The sequence below is a fragment of the Conger conger genome, chromosome 6, assembly GCF_963514075.1.
Source record: "Conger conger chromosome 6, fConCon1.1, whole genome shotgun sequence".
NCBI lineage: Eukaryota > Metazoa > Chordata > Actinopteri > Anguilliformes > Congridae > Conger > Conger conger.
Window position 1 is genome coordinate 15,267,165 of NC_083765.1, and position 20,922 is coordinate 15,288,086.

Genomic DNA, 20,922 nt, shown 5'->3' on the forward strand with positions numbered 1-20,922 from the left:
GGTTTTTTTGACTGATAGCCTTATTGGAACATGTTATACAATTTTAGTCGTGCTTGGACAGAGTTTATGTAGCTGTATCTCATGTTTGAACAGAGCTGAAGAGCTGATGTACCTGTATGAAGTCTGCAAGGCGCTGACATACCTTGGTACCGGCGCAGGCCCTGCCCTTCTTATACTCCTTATGGGCGGCTCTCTTGTCCAGCTTGCTCCAGAGGGCCTTGGCCTTCCAGGAGGTGACGTAGGCCCGCAGGCCGCAGTAGAAGGTCCGGTGCTCCTGCGGATCCAGCTCCAGCTGCCTGCACAGGATGCCGAAGGCCTGCAGCGTGCCCTTGCAGGTGGAGGCCTGGATGAAGCTCTCAAACAGCAGCCCTGCTCGGGCACCCTTCTCCTCCTCAGTCTCTCCCATCTTCTTCTGCAGCTGGGTCTCTTACTGGCTCCCACCCTCTTGTTGTTTAGCAGCTATACCGACTATTCACCCTTTTCTGGCATGCCCCAGCTGCACTGGTAAGAGAGAACCACACCTCTCATAAATGACCATTCAAAAAGGGCTATCTTAAGTCTTCAATGAGAATTTTGCTCTGGAAGCATGCGTCATCTTTCGTTAAGCAGGTTTTTACTTTAGCATGGGATGACATTTATTTTTGTGTTTCCTGAAGGATGAGTACAATATGTTTTAAATTGAACTTAAAATACTATCACTAAGCACAGATGTGGGGCAACATTAGCTCAGGAGGTAAGAGCAGTCATCTGGCAGTTGGAGGGTGGTCAGTTCGATCCCACCCTGGGTGTGTCGAAGTGTCTCTGAAAAAGACACGGGGTGTGTCGAAGTGTCCCTGAGGAAGACACCCAACCCCTAAAAATGCTCCTGACAAGCTGGTTGGTGCCTTGCATGGCAGCTAATCGCTGCTGGTGTGTGAATGGTGGGTGGATGAGAAGCATCAACTGCACATCACTTTGGATAAAGGCACTATATAAATGCCAACCATTTTAGATGTGTCATGATGAAAAACAACAAATCAGATCATAAAGGGAACATCACTGTAAAATAAATTATGGAAATGTAACTGTCCAACCAATTTGGACAAAATATAATATGATAATATGGTTATATATAGATCAATTTCCATCTCCTACTTCTTGCATTTTTGAGCAATGGGGCAACCATATTCACTCGCGATGTAATAATGACACATAACAAAGACAAAGATGTGCGTTTCATAGGCAGGAGGGAGCAGGTACAAATTATAGACGACCACAATTAATTTTGTTTTTTTACCCTTCCAACGTTCAGGAATCAATGAAATACAGTGGCATCAAATTAGGGGAAAGTTCCCCTAAAAAGCACTCACAACTTAAAGTAAAATCCAGTTCCAAATATGAATGAACTTAATATTTTTTTTAAACAGTGACAATATCAAATTTAACACGGAGCAAAATTATGATTTGTGGTAAGGCAATATTTGAGCAAGGTTCTGTTGACCACAATATCAGAGTAAGGTCATCTTAATCTCCAAAATGTAAATGGTTTCTGTGAAATTCAATGCCTCAAACCTGAGAGGCCAGAGACCCATCAACAGCACTGATGGATGACTGAAAATGGCTCATTGACAGCCCGTTGAAAAACTGGGAAAGCTTACATAAATGTGAAACACCAGGACATCTAGAAATACAACTGGCACATGAAAAAAACAATTTCCCCCCACCTCGCCAGCCTGCCCATATGAATATCAGCTAAAGATGGAGAATGGGATGTGGGCTCTGTGCTGAATATCAGCTAAAGGTGAAGAATGGGATGTGGGCTCTGTGCTGAATATCGGCTAAAGGTGGAGAATGGGATGTGGGCTCTGTGCTGAATATCGGCTAAAGGTGGAGAATGGGATGTGGGCTCTGTGCTGAATATCAGCTAAAGGTGGAGAATGGGATATGGTCTCTCTGCAGGATGTGTGCTGGCATTCTGGGCAGGAATACTCTTTCCATGAGACTGGGAAAGTGGAACCCTTTGATATTCCAATGGGCTCGGTTGGGAATGCCTGGCCCGCGCTTCCCTGCCAGGGGAATGGGCTGCAGTGGGATCAGCTCCAAATGCGAGCCAACCTTCCAGCTTGTGCACCGAGACCTTGCTATTTCAGAAAACTAGTCCATGACACTTGATAAGCCGGTGCCCACGGGTGGAGCTTAGCCCAGAGCAAAAATAAATCAAGCAAACGTGGCTTCTATGTTCCAGCCATGGACTCTGTGCAAATCCTAGTGTTGTGACAAAAAGCCATATTAACAAAGAGGGAAAATTCCCTCCAAGTCTTTTATTAATATGAAAACAATGCACAGTGAACAGAATTGCGGTATACTGTATGGTACAGGAAGAGATAAATATTATCAGTTAACATCTGTCACCATTTGCTATAAAGGTTTCAGACATGCTGAAATACTCACCAATTTCCATTTCTACCCATCATTTTCAGTTTCTGTTATTTCTGGTGAACTGTGACACGTTGTTTTGTAAAGATATTGAACAGAATTGCGGTATACTGTATGGTACAGGAAGTGATATAAATATTATCAGTTAACATCTGTCGCCATTTGCTATAAAGGTTTCAGACATGCTGAAATACTCACCAATTTCCATTTCTACACATCATTTTCAGTTTCTGTTATTTCTGGTGAACTGTGACACGTTGTTTTGTAAAGATATTGAAACTAGTGGAGCTCTGCCTGAGATAGAAAATGGACTGAAATATTATTTTTCAGGACTATGAAACCCACTTAACAAAATAATTGTTTGTTTATATTTCTAAATGGAGAGAGGTTCTAGAATGCATTGACAGGGTGGGCTCATTTCAAATGTAAAAAGCATGCCATCAATTTCACTTTCAGCATTGGTGTGAGTAGGCAACAAAAAAAAATACTGACAGAACTGACAGACCAATGGTCCTTAGAGAAATATGAAACTTTCCATTTACGTGAATGTCTTCAACATTGTCCTTGGATGACTTTGCTTTTGTGTGGAATGTGGCACACAGTCTGACCAGACAGTTTAGTTTTCTAATTGAATTGACACTTGCTTAGTCATGAAATAATGTAAATTAAAACATTATTTTTCTCATTTTCTGACTGGTTGGGCACGACAGAGTCTAGAGTGGGCAAAACCCAGCCCTGTACCTCTCTGTCTCCACCTCACCTGTAGATATTTACCAATCCTACAGGCAAAATGTTACAAACAATACACCATTTGCATATTTGGCAAATTATCATATATTGAATATCATTGACTCATACCACTGGATATGTGGAACTGAGGGTGTGTTTCTGAAAGGTCAAAACGGCCCTTAATCCTGGGGGTGTTCCAGTCCATCCTGGGGAGTCTCTCTGTCTCTCTCTGTCTCTCTGAAAGAGACTATTTGTATGAAAAAAAACCACATTCATGGGCTCCACATTTGACATCCCGCCCAATCAGCTACACACCCTTTTGAACAGGACAGGGAGCGGCCTTTTTCATATGCCAATTCTCAACCATGTACCAGAGGTCAATGCATTGAGCAAGTCCTTCTTCAATGGCCACAGTAATAATTTACCCCATGTATGCTAGTTATTCCTGACACTTCCTGAGCAGATTTCTTTCCAACTGTGGAAATTGCATTACCATCCCTGTGTCTAAGTGAAGACTGTATACAAAAGCATTATGAAAAAAGAACCTTGTAGGGTTTGGAAAGGGAACACTGACTGCATTAGGGAGCAGCTGTTTTGTGCTCTATTGTAAATCTATGTACTCCATGTAATCCAGCTCTCTGATACAGCCAGAAGAGCCCCAATCCCCATGTACACAGCACCTGTAAAAACACACATCAAAGTGCTGTGGCTTGCATCTCCAGCCTGTGCATACTGTATGTATAGTATTCTCATGGCCCAGTCACATCATTTCATGTATACACTGGAAATCCTTTTCTCAGCTCTTAGTACTGTATACACAGATATATAATAGCGTATACATAATATGGCAGTATTCAGGCAGTATTTTCCTTCTACAGTCCACATCATTTGTACTTTAATTGTTTGTTTTTTTAAACTTAATTTAATTCACTGTTTTTACACTGAAAGATTGTGAATGAAAAAAAGAATGTCTTCATGGGGAATACAGGTCCATCTAATCCAGCTAATCAAGAAATGTGACAAGAAAAATGATGATAATGACACAGGCCCCCACTTCCTTAACCCCATTGAACTATTTATCATATATCATATAGTCAGAAAGAATTCCAAGAAGCTTCTACTGCAGATTGCAATGTCCTGGGTATTAGCACACACGCTATCCATTTTCTTTGGTGTAGGATGCAACCAGCAGTGGAATTTCAGAGATGTGAAATATGCACCTGCTCAGCCCAGCACACAAGGCCAGATGAAGACAGAGAGGCAGACACAAAAGAAAAAAAAACCTTTCGGAATGGCAGCTGAACAGTTTGACCACACACTGTACACTTCCTCTTAGGCAAATGGAAAACAACAAAGCCCTTTATAGTAGTTATTTCTCCCCATTAGCAAGTTGAACATTAGTTCAACAGTAGTGAAGTGCGAGTAAGTGTTCAAATGTTGCCAACACTGTGGCAGAAACATAAATATGATTGTGGCTGTTCTGAATCCCCCATAGATCACACCAATGTTAATTCAAATACTGTTTAACCTCTGATGTGACCTACGTATTCAGAGAACATGGCCCTGTTCCCTGAATGTCTGAATAGCCACAGCGCACACACTAAATATCCCAAGGAGGAATCTAACCCACAAGCCCTCGTGGCAGTTCTGGAGTAGCAATTACGCAGTTGGATCTTAAGGCTTCATTGGCAGCCAAACAGGCAAAGCCCTGCTGTCGATACCATGCACTGAAACATGAGAATGCAGTTAGAAGCCAGCAATATTGGAAAAAATCAGCCAGGGACACACCTATAATTATGATTCCTTAACCAGAAGGCCGAAAACCATTCAAATGTAGTTTGAGTCTCCTAAAAAACAGAACTCCAGTCACTTCTTCGTCAAGCACAGTCAAGACGATAGAAGGTTGACTTTCAAAAGGGGAAAAAAATCTAATATATCAAGGCGACTCTTGCATGCCATTTGTCTAGAGAGGAGATCATTAATATGCAGAGTAGAGGCTGCCTGTCCTTACTGAATGCGTTGATCGAATATCTCCTCTGGCAGGAAATATATCTGGAGACACATCTGGAGAAAAAACCCTGCACACTCGTGTGTGATATATCTAATACCCCTTACAAATTATTTTGACTTCATTCAGCGGTTGAGATTCAATCTAACACAGTTCCATTCAAATAGCTGAAATGGCTATTGAGCCCAAGTACCTCCATATTTACATTCAGATCTACTTCATACTGTACAGAAGAACTTTGCTGATGATCCCCCATTAGCTTCACTGACCCTCTTTGTTTTTCAGAGAAAAGGAGAAGTGAACATTTCCTGCATGGAGCAGGGCTATAAAAGATAGTAAATAAGGCAAAAGGTTTAGAATCCACAATATGACAGTGTCAGTTTTGGCTCTGTACTTGCTGATAAAAAGCCATAGTGCGGTATGCAGAGGGGCAGCCAGGCGTTTTGTAGCTGCGCAGGGGGGCAGCCATCGATGGTACTCAGCAGGCTTGTGGAGTTGGGAGAGTGCCATCCAGAGAGAACACACTCAGAATAGACTGACCTCGTGCTCCAAGGAGAGTGCCTCATGACCCCTGCAGACATACCGCAGCGGATATGAAGTTAAGCATCTGCTCAGACACGAACCTGACATTAGCTGACCCTTCAGCTCTCAAATCACAAATACAGGTGCTCCCGACACCAGTCTTCTGTCCTTCTGAAAACCCGACAAAGGCAGCACAACTGGTCCCTGCTGAGATCTCCTCATCTGAAACACTGCTTGGAGTGCTTGAATAAGACACAGGCTGAAATTAATCTAGCATCACATTAATTAAAAAGTAATCAGGAATTGCCACCTCCAACAGATGAAAAATATTAAACTGGCAGATTCAAATTAAAATGAATGAGAAATGTGTCCTTATCTCACACTTCCCATGGCCTGGTTAATATAATCAACAGCTGGGCACACAATGAAGTTTGGCTTGCTAATGAATGCAAAACTCAGTATGTGGTTCATTTCGCTTTAAAGATCTTGGCCATGACAGATACACTGACCCACACCTGATACACTGAAAACATGGAGGTGGCAGGAGTGTGGTTGCAATCAGGTAATACTGCTTCTGGCCCGATTAGAAAACAGCTGCTGTAGCAGGCCAGCAACTTCTGGCAATCAGGCTGGTGGGTTAATGTTTCAATGTTAATATTTAAATTTGATCTGGCCCAATGTGGGTAATGGAGGCTCAAAGGCTCCATAAAGGGCTCTAGAGTGAATGTGTTATTAAATTGTGAGAAGCTTATTCTATTACTACAGAGAGATTAATCACTTCTGACAAATGAATACTGCAACAGGTTACTCTGGGTTCTTTCTTTTTTTGCCATGCCATCTATTCTTTTTTGCCTGTAAATGACAGCAACATCTACACTGTTCATGTTTGCTGATTGTGCAAAGCCACAGAAACAGCCCTGCGGTCAGTTGAAGTGGACAGGGGGGTGATAAGCAGGAACAGGTGCAGGCAGGTACACACTGCCCCCATTTAGGCTGTGATCTGTACTTCCCTTACCAAGGCACACTAAATACAGAACAGCATGAGAAAGCTCAGAGGAATGGGAATGCACGTATGGTATAACCTGAGATATATGAACCTCGGGGCTATGGGCTGGTCAGTAAAACAAACACGATTTTAACTTGGGAGTAGCGTACGCAGTTACAACTTAACTAGCTCCTTATTGGACATTGGATTCACTTTGTTATTATGACTGACACAACAAACGTGAGTTAACAGTTAACAGTAAAGTAAGGCAGTAATGGATTATCACTTCCACTGAGAAACAAATGAGCTTTTCTCACACAATGGCTTTCAGTTTTCAACAGACATACATTTGTTTTTGAGATTTGTAATATAGATTTGTAATGTTGTTGTTTTGAGAGCAGAAGACAGAACAGCACTCTGTTTACTGTAGACTAAAGGCTATTCTTGTGCATTTATTAATCGCATGATGCCCACTTCAATGAATCATCACTGTAAATTGAGAGATATTCAGTGCTAAGGGTATTCATAGGGGTATGATATCAAACTTATAATAGCATGTCTTGGCTTTACTGCTAAAGAATGCAATGAGGGGAAAGTCAGAAGTCAGTTTCATATACAGAAGGCCAGAAAAGTAGTCAGAAGATAACATCCAGAAAGCTGACACAAAACAATTATGTTTGAACATGGTCCTGCTTTCCACTTAATCAGTGGTTACCTAACCAAGAATTAGGCTACAGCTCCAGAGTGAGTGGTCCGTTTACAAAAGAACAACATAAAAAGCTCAAAGGAAGGGGTGTTTTCGGTTCAGAAAGAAGATTCTCAAAATGCTGTAATCTCAGAGGTTCTACACTGTGCTACATTTTCCCTGGATCTACAGGCACCTCAGTCCTTACACAACTCAAAATTTAATCATTCAGCACAAATCACTTTCCTGCTATAGACTGTACAATAGAAGACTTCATGTGTTTATAAATCTAATGCTTATGGTCCTCAAAATGCTTGCACTTTGCATATTACACTATATGCGACGGCAAAAAAAGCTTGAAAAAACAGCAACCAAAAATAAATGAAAAATGAATTGAAAAGGAAACATTTCAGTGAAATTTTCAACCTGCATAATTACATTACATTACATTAAAGGCATTCATATGTTATCCATAATGGAAGTATGCACTGAACATTCCTAAGAAAATTCCAGCGAGACAGAAAAGAAAAATGTGCTTGTAGGACCTGGACTGGCTCTGTGCCGTAGCCCTGGGTCTCATCAACACCGATACTGTATACTTTGTTTTGCAGCAGGAGAAAGTGTGCCAACATTCACAGCAATGCACCCATGGTGATGTCCACCCACACTAACCAGGCTTTGCCAGCCATGCAGTTCTTCCTGGGCACCCTTTATTCCCAATAAGCACGAGACTCAGCCTGCCATGAGTTCAGCTGTCATAACATGGAGATACAGGAAGTAACTGCTCCTCAGTGTGGGGGTTGAAAATAACATTCTGAATCACAATGACGGCAACTTCTCAAAACACATCCTCCACACCACCCTGCCCTCGCAAAAGGTTAAATTACTTAAATCCAGACAGCAGGATACAGCCAACCTCAAAAAACACAAATTGGGCTGAATTATCCAAGAAGGAAAACCAAAAAACATGGCGCGCAAAGTAGAGACCAAATACATCTAAAGGATCTCAATTCTGTGTGTGTCACGATCCATAAAAAGGTATTTGCTTGTGATGATTTTGATTGTGATTGTCCACATTTCAACACTCTACCTGGTCTGTCACTGTTGCTGTTGCTGAAACTTTTACAAATATTCACTCCATTCTCAAAACTTTTTGGATCCCCCTGGATCTCCAATACCTCCAACACTAAATGAGAGGTACCTCATAGCTTCAAGCTGTGTGTAGCATGCTTCAGCAGATGTTCTGGAGACTACATACTCACTGCCACTGATTGTAACAGTCAGTATACCACCTGAACACAGAAGGTTCACCTTCTGCTACTGCGTGTAACACACAGCAGACACACAACGCCTGTATATTCACTAACACTGTGTGAAACATGGTTCATCAGACCACCTGAAGGCAGCATGTTTCCTGCCAAGATATGAAACAGCCAGCAGAAATAAATACTGCATGTTCATTTTCAGGCAAAGGTGACAGAAAAATGCAGCGCACCAGAAACAGCTCCCCAGTGCAATTTCTCTCAAACCTCTCTCCAAGCCTATCAGTGAATTTGTATTTATCTAAAGGAACCTCCTGCAGTTTCCACTGTGGCATTCCTGCCAGCTTATTCCTCTGCAACAGCAAGCTGACAGCTATGTCATTCAGTCTGTGCCTTAACTCCAGGAAACAGGAGTTACGTAACTTTGCTTATTTCTGTGTTATGAAAGCTCACATGAAAAGTTTGATGATTAATACCATGGGGCCATGGGACCAATGGTATGTGCTCACAGTCTGATAATATAGTTCAGACTCAGTATCTCACCCAGCATCAGAACCTTGGCAGGAAGTGCATTCTCTTCAGTCACATATACAGGAGGCACATGCATCAAGAAAACTTACAGGAAGTAGTTACACAAAATAGTTATACTATACAGTGATCCCACAGTTTTTATCACATTTTTTTATGAAAGTTGTCTGATTATATTATGCTTAAAGGATAAGAATTAGAGTACAATGAGTACTGTAGTAATCAGTAAAATGCCTCGAACTATACATTTCACAAACTATGTTATTTTGATACCAATTTGCATAATTAGATTTTAAGCCCTACACTCTGCACCACTTGCTGCCCAAAGGCATTACATAAATCTGCATTTTTTTATTTTTTTTATTAGAAAAGCAACTCCTTTTAGGCTTTTGTCTCATCAGCTTCAAGGTTTCTGACCAGTTATTTCTGTGTGTGTATAAACTCTTAATCAAACTGAACCTATTTCAATTTTACAGTAAAGAACCATAGTGAAGTTCAGATTCCAAAAGCATTAAAATTGTAACATACAGTACCATTGACTCATTTGTAAAATGTATATTTCCATATCCTGACAGTGGGACAATTAATAAATGCCAACATGAAGACAGCAATGATTATTTATATTTTATGTGTTTGTGAGGGACACACACAGATTGCCAAGGCTAAAAAGAGACTTGATTATTTGGTTCCAGTACATCCAGCAGAAGAAAATAATTTAACCTCATCGTGTACAGTAAAAGCTACAGTAAGTTAAACATTTATCATCCACAAGCAAAAAATAAGCATGCCTTCCAAAAGCAATTAGTTCAAATATATCTTTAGTATGACACTTTCAGACCACAAGAATAAGATAATGTATTAATTTGTATTTCAGCTTTTTTTTTTTTTTTTAAGTAAAATAAACTTTAAAAACTTAAGAATGGACAGCAACATGTATCCATATGCCCATGCTGGAGTCCATTCCTGAGACCAGCTGTCCTCATTACATGGTGCCCCTATCCCAAGGAAATCCAGTTTGTTTGTACAGGCATGTCACTAAAAATAAAATAAAACTTGGTAATACTACAAGCATAGAAATGATCAACCGTAATTAATAGCATGTCTGTATATTGGACTGTTGTTTTATCTGTGTGTCTGATGCAGAATATAACTATCTATGTACCAATGGGTGCTGCATAAAATGTAAACTATTTCATTGAATTGGAGGTGTTCATTCCCCTGGGGATTAGAATTTGGGAATCCCTGGGTCAGTCTAATACACATTAATACCTTTATGTGCCACTACATCAGCATTATCCCCTCCAAAGTCGCAGTAGCATGCTAATCATGTCCAAGCACTAAAAATGATCGTTTCTTAACAGTTTGTATCATTGCTCAACCTCTACTCTTGCACTAAACAATGTTGCAGAATACATATAAATATGCCAACGATTTAGACTATTGCAGTTGGATAGAACACAGGCGATTTAATTAATATAACCATGTCAGTCGCCGCTGTTTCCTCTGTATTAAACTACCCCGACAGGCGCATAAGAAGAATATGACGCAAAACAAAATTCATCAAGCAAGGTGTGCGTGAGGGTGCGTAAAATACAGACGTGTCTGGGCTGACAAATGTTCATAGTGAACGGCCTATGCGGCGAGTAGACAATGACGGGGCCACTGTAATTGACCAGTTTTAAATAATTGTACACCGTCGTGAATTGATTGAATGTTTACAGAGCAACCCGACAACTAGTACTGTACGCTACGTGTGGCTTAATTAAGTGTTTATAGGATCAAACGTTACATCAACACACATGCATGTTTTGGAGATGCAAAGGGTATTGTTTTCGAGAGCATAGAAACAGAAGTAACTTGGTACCAACAATACTGAAGTCATAAATTAAAAGATGTGCTTCGCCGCCCAAGTAGAACAGCGGTCATTGACTTACATTATCCGTCAGTGTCAGTTCTAAATGAAGATGGCACGTGCCGTAATCCAAACTCCTTTATTCGTCCAGTGAATAGAGTCTGTACATTCAAGCCTTACAACTTTTTCGTCGTACACTATCGACAGCTTTTATGAGGGCACCACCTTTTCAGTCTTCTCCCGTCAACTACCTCGACAGTCTGTATGTTTTCACACTGAAGCTGGGAATACGGAACACTATAAACTACGGCCACTCGTTTTGCGGTTTCTTTTTTTTTTTGGAAGGCGGTGCAGCAGCGCTAAGTATGACGTCCAACACCAAGTTCACAGACACTTGGAATGACAGCCTGAGCTTGTCGAATCCTAGGATTATATGTCAGCACCTTTGCAACTACATAATGCGAAGAGCTCCAGTAGCAGTCCATTCGTGAAATCCACATACAACGAGACCTTGCCTGTCTGAAGGGTACAGCCGTTTCCAAAACGGTTCTACCCTTTGTATCGTGATTAATTTCACCGCATATCTTTTGGCGCAGCTATTGTTCAAAACCGTGTTTCTCCCGGAAATAAAAAATATTTAAGCGCAGGATAAATGTTGAAGCTATTACGCATCATTCCAACAATGTCAAGCAATTACAAAATCACCCGTAGTATTCAGTAGGACTCTTCAGCTGGTGTTTGTTGTTAAGGATGCCTAAACTTAAATTTGGAAATATTTAATTCCGTTATAGCGAGCTAAAATTGTAGTCTCGGCATTAAGAAATACATAAGGCTAGCTAACTTCTTGCTTACTTACTAATGAGTTAGAGGCACGCCCTTCAAAAGACTTGGCTGCTACACTGCACGCGGTTGTGCGTTCCCACGTGGGATACAATGACACTGCAGAGGAGATGCCACATAAAAATATCTCCATCTGCTCCATTAATCATGTCCATAACAATCTGGTTAGCTATACTGGTGTTTTTATAACCAACACATCTGACCCGATTAAAACCACAAGCCACAATGTTATACAGTACCTCTAAGCCTAGGACATACAAAGGAACAAATATCACAATGAAAAAGTACTCTTGTCTATCCGCATTTCCGGTCAACCAACTTAACTGAAGCTCCTGATCCGTGTCTGAATGATTTTATGCATTGCCCTGCTGCCACACAATTGGCTGATTAGATAATCGCATGAATAAGTAGGTGTACAGGTGTTGCTAATAAAGCGGTCACTAAGTGTATGTTATGGCCTCCTTCACATTCATTGGCACAGCTCTGGGCCGCATTTCTCCATAACGGTGTCTCTTGGCGTTTTACGAAGACTCAAAAGGCATACCTTACAACAGTTGTTTATTCTGAGTAAATATAAGATAATACGACAACGCCATCTCGGGGCGCTTATGAGTAATAACCACCTATACACAGCTCAGTTGTGTAAGATTCCCGAGAGTGGATTGCATCAGAGATACAATGATTACTTATATTGGATACGTTGATGGCCGTTAAATGAATTTGATCATTATAAGACTCAATACATTCCCGGTAAACAGCGAAGTAATGTGAAACGCGTGAAAAAAAAAAAAAAAAAAAAATCATAAATATTTGCTTGTAGGCTAGCCCTATTCATACACTAATAAAATAAAATAAAAACCTACAGTGAAGAGATTTACATTTTTGTACAATGTGAATGCTGAAAGAAGAACATGGCACCATTTTAAAAAACTTTTAAAAAAGCCACGGAGGGGCGCCCCTCCTCAGTATACAACCGTCATAGAAGGCCGTTAAATTCACTAAAGGCGCAGTTAAATTGACTAAAATTTATTAAAAGCAACTATATGCTACTTTAACACAACTCCTCATGTTGACAAACGCATAACAGACTCCAAAGGCAATCAAACGTCTATAAATAATAATGCAAAAAAAAAAAAAAAAACTACACCTGCACTAAGGAAGTGATAACAAAACCAAAAACACACGTGAAGCCATTTGTCCAAAATATCATGGTGAAATGGGGGGACTGTGTAGCCAATAAAATTTCCCGATATGTAAATACGCTCAAACTCAAGATGACAGTTTGCACATTGGATTTTAATACTCAATCTTTCATTTCAAATCCAATGTGCTGGAGTACAGAGCCAAAACAACAGAAATTGTGACTAGTGACTAGGCTAGTCTACTTACATACTGCACTGTAGGCTATTATATAGTAGGTTATTTTCTATTTCCCTCGTGTACCTCTTTGTAGCCTTTATTGTTGTATGATTATTCTACGAGTAGCTATACTAAAATCGGGTATGATCTTGATGATAGAATCATCTTTGTTGCAAAAAACCTATAGACTATTATGTAAATCGCTCTAAAATCGTTCGCTAAACGCTCTAAGCAGGCTACTTTACTTAACAATTAACAAATAATACCAGATGAAAATATGAATTTTGCAACCGAATGGAATTATTATAGGTGCACGCACATAACGAGGCATAGCTCGTTATGGATAAAGACTCTGTTGAAGGCTAGAGTGGCTCGGTGAAAAGGATGCTACACAGTTAAAGTTTATTCTTTCCGGGTTTCTTCTCGTCAGAATCTAGGCTACTCCAGCAGACCGTATCCAAGGAACTTTACACTGATTTCTGCAGCAGGCAGGACAATGTCGCTCACCGCGCTTATACTGCGCCTGGCTCTGATCTACAAGGTTGTTCTCGAAACGACCGCTTCTGTGGATGCAGACATGAGCCAGACCCTTGAGGCTAGTTTGGCTCAAGGGCAAGCGACTTTAAAGGACATGTTCAGGGAAGTTGAGAAGTTGATGGAAGACACGCAGCACAAATTGGAGGAGGCGGTACACAAGGTAGGCTAATACCGATTCCATTTCTTCATGGCACAGATAACAAAGAGAATAGCTACCAAAGCCCATAAGACTACGTTTATAACTTCCACCAAGCGGTTATTAGCAATTTTATTGTCGCATTCATTTGAGACGTTTATGGATATAGTAGCCTACAATATAAGCCTAAACAGTCAATAAGGATACTTTGTAAGAACATTCACACGGCGTTTTCTTTAAAAAAAAAAATGTAAGCTACTTGCAAATACAACGTATGGTAATATTCATCTTGTGATATTGCTATCGCATTGTTCAAATAATGGCAATATAATATTATCTCCTTGGAACTGACACATTGGCCCTGAAAATTATAAATGCTATGTGGAAGTACTAATTTAATCTTCAGTGATGATGCAACTTTATTTACCGTATGATTAAGCCTGCGCCGCTGTAAAGAGTCGACCTGTCTGAGCAGAATTTATTTCTGTGCTAATGCGCATGTATATTTGAAATATCTTCTTTTAAAGATGGATAATGAGAGCGCCAGATCGGGATTTTATGGCCATGACCTACCTTTGAGTTATCACGACGAAAGCATGCATGTGAAGAAAGTGGAAAACCAATCCTTCTACACCATAGAGAAAACTGATAAGGTATTATCAATGTTGTTTAAATGTTTAATGCACTGTAATTAATGAAAAGTATGAATTATTTTTAGCGCACGACTAGGCTTACCATTCTTTCCATTTTGTAATTGATTTACCCGACTATCTCTTACACTGGGCAGTACAGGTGTATCTGCACTAGCCGTTAGTTGCTGTTACATTTTGTCATGAAGATCATTTATATATCAATTTAGTACAATTTGGACATTGAGATGGTCATGTGAAGATGAGGCGTGGAAAGAGTAACCATAATGGTCATTTAACTACATACAATCAGATACACTGTCCTGTGACCCCCAGGCATAATTCATGAATAACTAGCCTATAGAAAGGACTGGACATTCAGTATGGCCATTTGGACTACATGAGGCAAATTCCATGTAATATTTAAAGCTTTGGATGAAGCTAAAATAAGGGCACAGTGGACACAGAAGCTGTCTTGTGCCAGAGCCTGTTGTCTCAGATGTAAATATCCATCATAATAATTTTGTCTTTTGTAAAAAAAAAAAAATATTTCTAGGAAACTGACAATAGAACAGGAATGACTCACTTCTCCAGGACCGTGATCCAATCCAGTGGCAGAGGAAATGAGATTGATTATGTGAGTCATGCTCTGTCTGCTCATTCTCATAACATGTTTCTACATCATTTCAGGTGACCCTCTTAGCTAGGAAAGGTGTGCACTGAACTTGTTGCTTTTTCACTACAGCATCCACAGTAAAATTGGGAGAGTACAGTCTAGCGTGAGCATGCTCCAAAATGTCCAGCCACCTGTTTTTTTTTTGTCCGCACAAGTGTTTGTTCAGAACACTGCTGCATTTCTATATGTTTGCACTTACACTCATATAGCATGTGGTTTATGTTGTCTATGGAGATTATACAATCAATATTGTATGATTGATGTCTTTATCACTTGGTCTAAATATTTATATGGTGTCTGTGAGGTTTACTCACAGACTAAACATCTCTCTGGGTACCAACCAAACCCTATTCCTGAGATGTGAGATGGAGTGGCTTGGTTATACTGCAATGCCGACTGTGTCCAGCATCAGACCTCCACCTCTAAATCACCCCATTTGTGTCTCAGAACACCAAACACTGCCATGCAGTTGCTATAGTAACTCATGCAGTAAAGCTGAGTCACATTTCCTGCTCAATTGCGGTGCGTTTGGTGCACCGATTATGGCAAAGCCATACACAGATGGAGTGGATGAGTCACTTGCATGCTTTGGGCGGTTGGGAGAGGGGTGGTTTTGTGAGTTGCATTTGGTCATGTGTGCACGGCTTGTGCCCCTTCTGATCCAGAAGCAGTTATAAACCAGTGTGAAAATGTTCACTGCCAGTTGACCAATTGGTGACTATGGAATCTTTCCAGTGTGGCCTGCTGTAAAATCCAGCTATGACCAGCTTGAAATTACCAGCTGTTCTGTGGCTTCATGGTCAAACCATGTTGAGCAGGGAGCTGGTCTGAATTGGTCAACCAACTACCGGGCTGTTTCAAAACCTAGCTTGAGCAGTTTTCTTTTCAGCCGGGTGAGCAACTGTCTTATTTTCAATGTGAGAAATTGCCTCTTTGTTTGAAGGTTGGTTGACTAAAACTCAGACAGTCATGGCCAGTTAAGTCAGTTGCAGTGGATTTGTTGATCGTAGCTGCAGGCTGTAGCTGAGTCATACCCTGTTCAAAGAGATCCACGGAGCAGGAGCTACAGGCCCTTGCCGTGAAGGCCTGTCTCTCTTGGGCAATCCCTGTCTTTAATTTTATTAGGCCTACAGCTTGATTTTTCACAAACAGATGGGGTTAACTGCCACTGTCCTTGTGCTAATGTCTGATTTCTTGTAGTGCAGGACTCACCAAGAAGCAGGATGTTGGAAGCAGGATTATTTTAAGATTTAGGAATATGCCGGCTCACGTGGAGCAGCATAATTGGCTCGCTGCTCCAGGGGGAGGGATTTAGCAGGGTTAGTAGATCGCCGCACAAAAAAGCACCTCGGGCGCCTCGGAATCACGGTTACCAGCATGTGGCGAGACTGCTTGAAGAAGGCGTGTCGCTCTCCGTAGGGCCGCCGAGGGACGGGTGTGGGCGGTGTATCTAATACTAGCTCTAATTGAATTAGATGGGGTACAATTGGCTACCAAATTTGGAGAAAAAATATATATAATATATATATAATACAAAAAATAATAAAAATAAAAATAATTATAATTAGGAGTATGTGTCTCGTTTCCTAGTCTCAGCCAAGAGCTTCTTTTTTCAGATGGTGCCTGCCACAGTCAGCGTTCTGTATGGTGATGACAGGCTGTTCTAGAGAAAATTACCTATATTTGCTTTGTATGGGAGCTTAGCTTATCTCTTATGCTTAGCTTATCTCTTATGCTAAGATACAGTGATATTAGCTTAGCGCCTAATGGCCGAGCTCGCCAAGGTGGATTGTCCTGCTGCAATGGGCTTTGTGCCAACATCATCCTGCCTGACAGGCAAGGCCACTACAATGGCTCACCATCATTTTTTTCCGACAATATTATACATGGTTACGAGTATTGAAGCCACTACCGCATCAGACCTGTGTCAGTTACATTAGTTTGCACTGCAAACCCTGTCTTCTGTTCCTCTTTGTTGGCTTAATTGCACCAGGAAAGGATTTGTAACGTAACTGACCCAGGTCTGATGCAGTGGGGGCGCTAATACTCACAGAAAAGTACTTAAATACAAAATAATTGTGTATTTGACCCAGGTCTGCACTGCTTTAAAATAATTAAAAACTATTCTCCAGCCATTTAGCCAACCATACTTTAGCCTCCGGGGCTGTGCATGGCTATAGAACATGTCGACTCCGCAAAAGCTAAAAAAAAATTAAAAAAATTTAAAAAAAAAAAGAAAGAAAAGAAAAAAGGTTGAACTTTTTTGGGTAGAGTTGTTTAAGAGAAAATGTTTAGGATAAAATTTACGAAAGAAGTATGGCAGTCTCATATAAAAAAAGCTATAAATACCAGGTGTGTTATGGAAAGGAAATGAGCATGAATGGAAAAGATTTGTGACAAGTGAATTAACAGATCATACATTATTTCAGGATAATACTTTTTTTTCTGTGGATGAAAGCTCCTGGTGTCTCTCTGACTGTAAATCCTGTGAGTCTTTCAGGGTTACCCTGCCCAGCAAAATGGAAAAGTAATTCAGAGGCCATACATCTCCTCTCTCCCGAACTTATGTTTGTAGCAAAGAATAATAGATATGCAACATAGTAACTGCCAGCCACAAAATCATGTTATTCATGATTAATTATGTTTTTTTATTTTTTATTATTTCTATTCAAAATATGATATATTAATAAAGTCAATTAAATGACTGGTGAGTGCATTGAACTAAAGCAGAATTAAGGCTCTCTGTACTTTCCTTGAGCTACTTTTGTCCAGAAACATTCAGAATTAATCGTCTGTTTGCCACTATATCAATAAAGTCAAATCAACTACAAGGTTGAGAAGCAAGGAGTACATATATAAACATTTCCCAATTCTTTAAGAATACACTGTTTTGTTTGGTTCTGTTCAACTGAACACTGAAACTATTAAACTGAGTCTGTAAAGTTGAAAGCAACTGTGTGCTTGAGACCTGAGGGTGGAATGGGGGTTTCCTTTCCACGCAAAGCAGGTCCCAATTGTACAATGACCTTAAAGCTCATTTGAAGAGTGCGTTTTTTTAGCCCAGGCCAAAAGGCAGAGTGACTGTGCAGTCCTGACTAAAGCAGGCAGCTCATAACTGTGTTGGTCTGTGAAACTGACGGTTAGCGGTGCCTTCCTCCTCTGCAGAGATGCATCGTCGACGAGGACTGTGAGAAGGGCAGCTACTGCCTGTACGAGAGGCTCCAGTCCAGGTGCCTGCCCTGCAAGGCTGCCCGCATGGTGGGTGCCCTTCAGCAACGGATCAGTGCAGGGCTGGATCACAAACACCTCGCATACCTCACCCACTCACACTGCTTCATTCAGGGGAATTCCAGGTTCTCCAGGGCTGATACAGGCACTGCCCTCCTGGGTCTGGAGCCCACAGGCCCCTGGCTTCTGACTGCCATTCCTGGCCCTAGGACGCATTCTGTATTTCCCACTGGTTCAACTTTATGGCCTGTTAAGGGTTTGGGAATCATTTTAAAGGTTATATCTGCTGAGAATTTAGTATTCAATTCTTTTTAGAAACTGCATACTGTATGACAATGAAATTACAGAGTGCGATATAAAATAAAGATTCATGGATACACGAAGGGACAAGCATGACTGTGACAACACAGCTCAGTTAAAGTAGTGTAGAGGAGCATGGCTCCAGGAAGCACACATTAACTGTAATTTGGAACAGCTTGCACTCGGTTTCAAATTGCACTTTTGAAATAGCCTCAGCATTTTCTTCCCCTGCCTTTACAGAAGGCAAGGGGAATGGTGAGACTGAGGTAAATATTAGACTTGGGTTCTGGAAAAACAAATTCCCTGCACAGGAAACATGCGCGAGCGACCAAAACGTCCTGGAGTTAGAAAAACAAAGGATAAAGAGAACACAGGAAATTGCCATGTGTTGTCGACTTTTTCTCAAGGAACACTTCAGTGTGACAGGCCCTGCGAGACAACTTCTACACCAAAACAGCCGGCAGCCGATTCAAATTACTGGCATTACTGTTTATATCTAGCATTTTTTTGTCTGAGTCTGGGAATTTTAGAGTAGGAGAGAGCTGGAATAGGAAATGCCCGTGTATTAATGTATTCCAGACCAGAATGAAAAAATATAATGTACAAGACATAGAGTAAGGTTGTGTGGTTGTTTTCTCGTGGGGTTTTCAATGTCGGGCGATTTGTCACGAATGAGAAATGAGACATTAATGTCACTGTAATTTGCATTCACTTTGTGTGTGCCTGCATGTGCATGCGTTTCAGCCGTGCACAAAGGACGAGGAGTGCTGCACAGGACAGCTGTGTGTGTGGGGTCGCTGCTCAAAGAACGGTGCCAAGGGTGCGGCAGGCAGCATCTGTCAACACCAGAGCGACTGCAAGCCCGCGCTCTGCTGCGCCTTCCACAGAGGTACTGGGCTGCTAGCTCTGGGATTGATTGGTGGTGCCTGACGACTGATGATGGAAATCCAAGTTAAATAGGGCCAACTCTCTTGGGAAGCATTTCTAGAATAACTGAATGTTTCCAACCATTGCCTTTGGAAATGTAAATAGACAAGGAAAAAAGGTTTTTCTGTTCACTTAAGACTGAAGGTGAAGAACCTGGGCCAGCATTTGTCTCACGTTCCAAAACGATAGTGGCCGTCTCCCAACAGAATGGGCCGGTCCAAAATATGGGGGATATGAAATCCTAACCTCAGGCAGAATTTTGGTCAGTCAGACCATCGAGAACATTCCTCAGACTTTACCAACTGCAAACGGCAGCCAAGTCCAGAGCCTAGGAAGCTATGCAATCCCATATAAAATAATCATGATGATAATGACGGTGTCCATTACTGTGCTATGGCCTGGCCAGAGCTGCTTTTCCCAGTGTGCACCCGCAAGCCCAGAGCACGTGAGCGCTGTCACAGCCAGTCCAACCACCTGATGGAGCTGCTGTCCTGGGACACGGAGGGGGAGGGCCCGCGGGAGCATTGTCCCTGTGCCCGGGGGCTCCAGTGTCAGCCTCACAGGTACCCGTTTAACATCGCCCACATCATGCCCACAGCAACACTGTCCAATCCAAGCAAATCCCACAGAATTAATGTAGTCCCATCTAGTGGAGAAAACATCTGCAGTAATGCATTCATGCTGTACTTCTACAGCCATTTAAATAACTAGAAGAGGGAGATTGGAGGGAAAGTTACTATTTGCTGCACAATCCTCATTTCACAAAACTCTATTAAATTATGATTTGAGCAGCCTTACCTTTTATTAAATATCTCATAAATGCATGCATCCTCAAATCTTTGTAAGATTCAAGTGGTTCTTTATGGGTATGGCAAACCGCCAAAATAAGTTAAAAGAAACCCTTTTGTGCACATTTTGTTGTATATTGCTTAAATATTGAAGATTTTACACTATTAGAAAACACCCTTTATTACATCCTGACAGACAAGGGCCCAGCTGCCAGCGGCGCTCTGCCAATGAAGATCTGACTGGAGTTCCTCAGGATGTGGCCTGACCAGTCGCCTGATTAACTCTTAAACCCGACGCACCGGACAGCCCGTCTGAAGAGGATGTAGAGGTTCTGCCCTTAAAAACCTTGTTCAATATGCACTGTTTCATTTGCTTTCTGTTTAAACTAATTTTTGTGTAAAATAAAACTTTGCTGGTCTCATAGCCCTTCACCTTTCATGAAATGCCTCAGTCCGTAGTGCGCTTCCGTGAGTGTCGACGCATAAATATAACCCAGGAATCATCAAATCACGGTC

The 20,922-nt window shown here is 41.2% G+C and overlaps 2 protein-coding genes across 7 annotated transcripts in view; one reads left to right on the forward strand and one right to left on the reverse strand.

Moving 5' to 3' along the window:
* Positions 1-11,368, reverse strand: part of mical2a (microtubule associated monooxygenase, calponin and LIM domain containing 2a) — a 36,090-nt gene extending 24,722 nt beyond the window's left edge. For all 6 annotated transcript variants that reach the window (XM_061245052.1, XM_061245048.1, XM_061245051.1 and 3 more), the window contains exons 1-2: positions 11,069-11,368; positions 143-501 (exon numbers count right to left, since the gene is read on the reverse strand). In XM_061245052.1, the coding sequence (XP_061101036.1) occupies positions 143-406 (264 nt within the window). In that variant the 5' untranslated portion in view covers positions 407-501; positions 11,069-11,368. The remainder of the gene's footprint in view (positions 1-142; positions 502-11,068) is intronic.
* Positions 11,369-13,523: 2,155 nt separating this feature from the next.
* Positions 13,524-20,830, forward strand: LOC133130125 (dickkopf-related protein 3-like). Its single transcript, XM_061244409.1, has 7 exons — positions 13,524-13,882; positions 14,386-14,511; positions 15,044-15,124; positions 18,329-18,421; positions 19,436-19,580; positions 20,025-20,181; positions 20,603-20,830. Exons 1-7 carry the CDS (start codon positions 13,682-13,684, stop codon positions 20,670-20,672), a joined length of 873 nt encoding a protein of 290 aa, XP_061100393.1. The 5' UTR covers positions 13,524-13,681; the 3' UTR covers positions 20,673-20,830.
* The last annotated feature ends 92 nt before the right edge of the window (positions 20,831-20,922 follow it).

Excerpts from the sequence above, each read along its gene's own strand:
- LOC133130125 (XM_061244409.1), top strand. The coding sequence starts at position 13,682 with ATGTCGCTCACCGCGCTTATACTGCGCCTGGCTCTGATCTACAAGGTT. Across the intron at positions 18,422-19,435 it reads CCTGCAAGGCTGCCCGCATG|CCGTGCACAAAGGACGAGGA; the intron begins GTGGGTGCCCTT and ends CATGCGTTTCAG. Across the intron at positions 20,182-20,602 it reads CTCCAGTGTCAGCCTCACAG|ACAAGGGCCCAGCTGCCAGC; the intron begins GTACCCGTTTAA and ends ACATCCTGACAG.